The sequence below is a fragment of the Solea senegalensis genome, unplaced genomic scaffold, assembly GCF_019176455.1.
Source record: "Solea senegalensis isolate Sse05_10M unplaced genomic scaffold, IFAPA_SoseM_1 scf7180000016254, whole genome shotgun sequence".
NCBI lineage: Eukaryota > Metazoa > Chordata > Actinopteri > Pleuronectiformes > Soleidae > Solea > Solea senegalensis.
This window is the reverse complement of record NW_025321678.1, coordinates 2,596-8,688: the sequence shown is the minus strand read 5'-3', so window position 1 is coordinate 8,688 and position 6,093 is coordinate 2,596. Positions and strand designations below refer to the sequence as shown.

The 6,093-nt window shown below is 43.0% G+C and overlaps 1 protein-coding gene across 1 annotated transcript; it reads right to left on the bottom strand.

Moving 5' to 3' along the window:
- Positions 1-6: 6 nt before the first annotated feature.
- Positions 7-3,175, bottom strand: LOC122762935 (hepatocyte nuclear factor 1-beta-A-like; the record flags this gene model as incomplete). Its single annotated transcript, XM_044018104.1, has 5 exons — positions 7-222; positions 1,369-1,378; positions 1,762-1,898; positions 2,031-2,157; positions 3,008-3,175. Coding segments are annotated over 5 exons (658 nt in total), but the record flags the coding sequence as incomplete, so codon positions are not given.
- Positions 3,176-6,093: the final 2,918 nt, after the last annotated feature.

Sequence of the window (6,093 nt, the reverse complement as noted above, 5' to 3'; positions counted from 1 at the left end):
AGGGTGAATGTGTGATGGTATTACAGGGTGAATGTGTGACAGGGTGAATGTGTGATGGTATTACAGGGTGATGGTGTGACAGGGTGATTTGTGAAGGACTGACCGTCTTGCTGGACGACATAGAGCTGAGCGTGCTGATGCTGTTGGCGTCCGTCACCACCATGGCCGAGGAGAAGCGTGACGGGTGAGAATATTGTGGCGGCTCCTGCTTGTGAGGATACACTGTCAAAGAGAATAGAACTTCTTATTATGTGTTCATATTTACAGTATATACTAAAACAGAGGTTATATAAGTTAAGCTTTGACGTCCAGCAACAAAACAAACTTCTTCTTCTCTCTAATATTATATTAAACATGAAACTCATTCATATTTTGTCCTAACTAACTGACCTCAGAGCAGCAGAGGTCATTGTTTGTTATTATTTTGATTGAGAGAGAGAGCGACCCCTAGTGGCAGAAACTACACACTGTGTGTTAAATGAGAGTGTGTGTTATAGATGCAACAATAAAACACAGTATGTTCAACCTCTCCAGACACTTCCACACTCACAGAGTTAAAACAGTAAAACAGGAAACACTGTTAAAAGAATGACGGATAAAATCATGTGTGTGATGGATTTTGTTCAGAGGAAATAAAGGACTTTTGTAAATGTTTTTACAGACTTTATAAAGATGAGGTGAGTCGTCCGTGATCAGGGTTCCTGACCACAGAGCGCTGACACTCTGCTTAACTGTAGCACGATGTAATGTGAGGGTGGAGGGTTCAGTGAGTGAAGAGTGAACCTGAGTTAAAATACTGACTCTGTGTGTGTGTGTGTGGCGTGTGTGCCAGTCATACTGACTGTGTCATACTGTGTGTGTGTGTGTGTCATACTGACTGTGTGACTGTGTGTGTGTGTGTGTCATACTGACTCTGTGTGTGTGTCATACTGTGTGTGTGTGTGTCATACTGACTGTGTGTGTGTGTGTGTGTGTTATACTGAGTGTGTGAGTCTGTGACTGTGTGAGTGTGTTATACTGACTGTGTGTGTGTGTGTGCTATACTGACTGTGTGTGTGTGTGTTTGTGTTATACTGTGTGTGTGTCATACTGAGTGTGTGAGTCTGTGACTGTGTGTGTCATACTGTGTGTTTGTGTGTGTGTGTGTCATACTGACTGTGTGTGTGTGTGTGTTATACTGACTGTGTGTGACTATGTGTGTGTATGCTACTGTGTGTGTGTTTGTGTTATACTGTGTGTCATACTGAGTGTGTGAGTGTGACTGTGTGAGTGTGTTATACTGACTGTGTGTGACTGTGTGTGTGTGTGTTATACTGACTGTGTGTGACTGTGTGTGTGTGTCATACTGACTGTGTGTGTTATACTGACTGTGTGAGTGTGTGACTCTGTGTGTGTGTGTGTGTGTGTTATACTGACTCTGTGTGTGTGTGTGTTATACTGACTGTGTGTGTGTGTTATACTGACTGTATGTGTGTGTGTGTGTGTGTGTGTTATACTGACTGTGTGTGGTGATATGACTGTGTGTGTGTGTGTGTGTGTGTGTGTGGACTGTGTGTGTGTGTGTGTGTGTGTGTGTGTGTGTGTGTGTGACTATGACTGTGTGTGTGTTATACTGACTGTATGACTGTGTGTGTGTGTGTGTTATACTGACTGTGTGTGTGGAGTGTGTGTGTGTGTGTGTGTGTGTGTGTGTGTTATACTGACTGTGTGTGAGTGTGTGTGTGTGTGTGTGTGTGTGTTATACTGACTGTGGAGTGTGTGACTCGGCGACTGCTGCATCAGACTCTGCTGGTGTGGACTGTGCAGCTGCTGGGAGAACTGGACCGGCTGCAGCGCCGCCAGACTTCCTGCCACGCTGTTGATCACCGGCACCGACTGAGACTGCGACGTGTTTAGACCTGGTCACAACAAAACAACACTCAGTCATTCAGCTTCTTCTTCTTCTTCTTCTTCTTCAGTCTTTATTATAATTCTGTGTATGACGATGATGATGATGATGATGATAATGATAGAGAGAGAGAGAGACTGACTCTGAGCGATGGCCATGACTCCAGACAGAGGCATGATGAGGTTCTGTGTCTGCTGGTGACCGTGGTGAGAGCTGTGGATGTTTGTCAGAGTACTGACGGGAGGAAGACCTCCACCTGAACCAGAGATCTGCACACACACACACACACACACACAGGCCGAGGAGGGAAGAGTTTCATCAGTTTATTACAGATATAGAGAGGAAACATCTCATTTAAGAACATAAAACACACACACATTCAAACTGTTTTTAACCTCAACAAAATCCAGGTGAAAATGACTGTGAATAAATTCATCAATTTCATTTGGAGGAGTTTGTTTACGCCGCCATTTTGGCAGGAAAATCTTCTGTAGAAGTTTAAATGAATGTAAATATTTGACCCAAATCTTTCTAAAATAACATTTATGTTAAATAGAGCTGCAACTAATGATTCATTTTCTAAATGAATTCATTTGTTTGTCATTTTTTTGAGTCGGTAAAATGTCAAATGAGTTACAATGACTTCTTTACATTTGACGATGATTTAAATGATGGTAGATTAAAGAGCGTGACTGTGTTCACATGAAGCTGCTCCTAAAAGTGGAAGTGTTTTAGACGACTGAGGAAGTTTCTGCTCCACAGCTACATTTAAAAAAATCAGATTAAAAGAGTCGGTCTGATTTGTAAACATCAAACGTTTCCTCGTCACTGATCAAATATTAGACGAGGGCAGAGGCGGAGAAACCAAACACTGAGCCAAATCTAACGCTGGCGTCATCTCTCCACCTGCTGCACCTGAATCTATGAGGAACAGAGGCTTTCTTTGTCTGCTTTACTGTCTGTCTGACGCCACAGCGCCACCACCCTGCACCTCCACACACTGCAGCACAATGTGAGGTTCTGAAGCGTCAGAATCTGGACCTGAGCTCACGCTGACTCTTATCTAATCTGAGGACGCCCATGTCCAGCTGTGTTGTCCAGCTGTGTTCACTCACTCACCATCTTGGCGTCAGGTGACAGCAGACTGTGTCCGTGGTCCAGTCCGCCCGGAGACACCTGCTGAAGCACTGACTGGCTGGTTGCCATGGAGTTACCAGTGTGATGACTGATGGCGGCGGAGGACGAGACCTCGCCCTGGCTGTAACGCACTGAGACACAGAGAGAGAGAGAGGTAAGTTTTTAACTGTAAACATGACATGATTTCAGGAAATGTCTGCAGTACACGTCAGGCCTGTATGTGGCGCTGCAACGCTGCTCCTTAAATACACTAAAGCTTTATTTAAATATGTAAACTTTACAATGAAACAGAGACAGAATGAAGAAAGACAGGAAAATAAAAGTCGTGACGAGAAAAAGAGCAAACGAACACAAGAGCATGAGGGAGGCGGAGCTATGACATCATCGTTTTGTAAACACGAGGGTGGAGTTTTGAGATTTTTCCACTCGGACCAAAAAAAAAAAACATTTGACTGCTGCCAAATAAACCATGAAAACACTTCATGTGGACGAACGCAGAGTTTCACCTGTTTTCTCTGCTTTACTTAGAAAACAGTTTTACTTCACAGTAACAACATGGTTATGTAATGGTCTTACTGTATGTATGTATGTAGACAGACAGACAGACAGACAGGAGCTGTGGCCTCGTTGAGTTTCTCCTCTGAACTCCACTCAGCTGCTCTTTGACTCAGACAGAGCAAACAAACACTGACCTGTCCACTGTTACTGTCACTGCTGCTGCTGTTACTGCTGTTACTGCTAAGCTCGTCATCAAAGGCTGCCGTTACCGCTGCTGTTACTGTTACTGCTGCCGTTACCGCTGTTACCGTCACTGCTGCTGCTGTTACTGCTGTTACTCGTCACTGCTGCCGCTGTTACCGCTGCTGTTACTGTCACTGCCAAGCCGCTGTTACTGCTTCGCTGTCACTGCTGCTGTTACCGCTGCTGCTGTTACCGTTGCCATACTGTCACCGCTGCCGCTGTTACCGCTGTTACTGTCACTGCTGCCGTTGTTACTGCTGTTACCGTCAATGTTGCTGCTGTTACTGCTGCTGTTACTGCCGTTACCGGTCACCGCTGCCGCTGTTACTGCTGCTGTTACCGTCACCGCTGCTGCTGTGCCGTTACCGTCACTGCTGCTGTTACTGCTGCTGTTACTGCTGCTGCTGCTGTTACTGCTGCTGCTGCTGCTGTTACTGTTACTGTTGTTACTGCTGCTGCTGTTACTACTGCTGCTGCTGCTGCTGCCGTTACTGTCACCGCTGCTGCTGTCAACGCTGCTGCTGTTACTGACACTGCTGTTACCGTCACTGCTGCTGCTGTTACTGTCATCGTCGTTACTGCTGCTGCTACAAGCGTTGCTGTTACTGACACTGCTGCTGTTGCTGCTGTTGTTACTGCCTACTGCTGCCAAGCGCCAAGCTGCTGCTCGTCACTGCTGCTGCTGAAATATCACCAAGGCTGCTGTTACTGCTGTTGTTACCGTCACCGTTGCTGCTGTTACTGTCACTGCTGCTGTCACTGCTGCTGCTGTTACTGACACTGCTGCTGCTGTTGCTGCTGCTGACCACAGTCACTGTTTCACTGCTGCTGTAAAAACTTTCAGGTCGTTCTGTAAAAGTTTCATAAATAATATAAATTCTAGAAACAAGTCTAAATTCTGTCTTTAATCTCACAAATCTGTCTGTTTTTTATCAAAGTGTTTTACATGTGGCCTAAATCTAAATGTATTTTTATAATTTATTTAATTTAATCTTGATTTATCCTTGACGATGGAAACTATTAACATTTCATTTCAAACACTGAACCAAGTTTTCCTGCTTATTATTCCACAAACACAGTTCACTTAAACTCTGAATGTGAACTGACATTCAAACGTTACATGTTTAAACTGAGTCGTCGTTGTTTTGTGATTCAAACTTCATTAAAGAAGCAACAGCAGAAGATTAAAGTGGGTCAAACTCGACAAAGAAACAGGAGAGAAGACAGAGGTCAGACCACACCTTAATGAAGAGGTCAACTGGTCAAACTCCTGCATGTGCATTATTTATCATTTTAAAGTTAATTCTTGAGTTTATGGCCTTGAAAGCTTCTGCATCATGTTCATGTTCTTTTAGTGCCGTCACTTAATCCCACGTCTAGACTTTCCGCTTGTTTCTCTTTTTTTTTTCCTTTTTTTTTTTTAAGGCTGAGAGAAAAAGTCTGAGCTCCAAACAAGCGACAATCAAACGAGTGTTTGCCTCTGACCAGAGTCAACATTACACAATTACAAGCAATGTCAAACACATTCTTATCCTGTGTTCTCAGAGAGGAACCCCCCTCACACACACACACACACACACACAGTGACAGTGCAGAGACAGACGGTGTTTGCTCTCAGATCTCAGATCTCCTCAGAGCGAGGCCTTCGTCCCTGACCCTGCAGTGACAGCCTGTGCAGAGACACTGCTGCGTGTGTGTGTGTGTGTGTGTGTGTATATACATATATAGATATATATATACACACATATATATATATATATATATATATACACACAATCATTCTGGGGGGAGGTCCTAATTGATTTCTTGTCACTGGTGTAAAGTGGAACAGGATGTGTTTGCAGATATTTGCTGCAGGTGTCAGGGAAAGCAAACACGTGTTGATAATGAAAAATCCTTTGTGTGAACGTATGAATGTATGGATTCACTTCTACTTTAAATGAGAGGCTGTGCATTTAAATCGTTTAAAGCAACCACAGCTTTGTCCACAGACATTTAAAAGAGTCTTTCAGTTTTACATAAAACTGCATTTGTACATGTTTAAGTTAACTCATGTTATAGATAAAATGTAAGAAAAAAAAAGTGGATTTAAGATAATCTGAGTCCAAGTTAAAGCCTTTAAATAAACATACGTGACATAAGATGCCACACTTTTAAGTTATTAAAACTAATCTCAGCTGTTTTCAGAGGCGACAAATGAGTTTTATATCTTCTCATTTAATTTTTTGTTAATTGTAAGAAAACTGCAAAAGAAAATGTCCATTTAAAGTTAATCTCAGTCCAAATTAAAGCCTCTGAATAAGAAAAATATGAATAAAAATAAGATT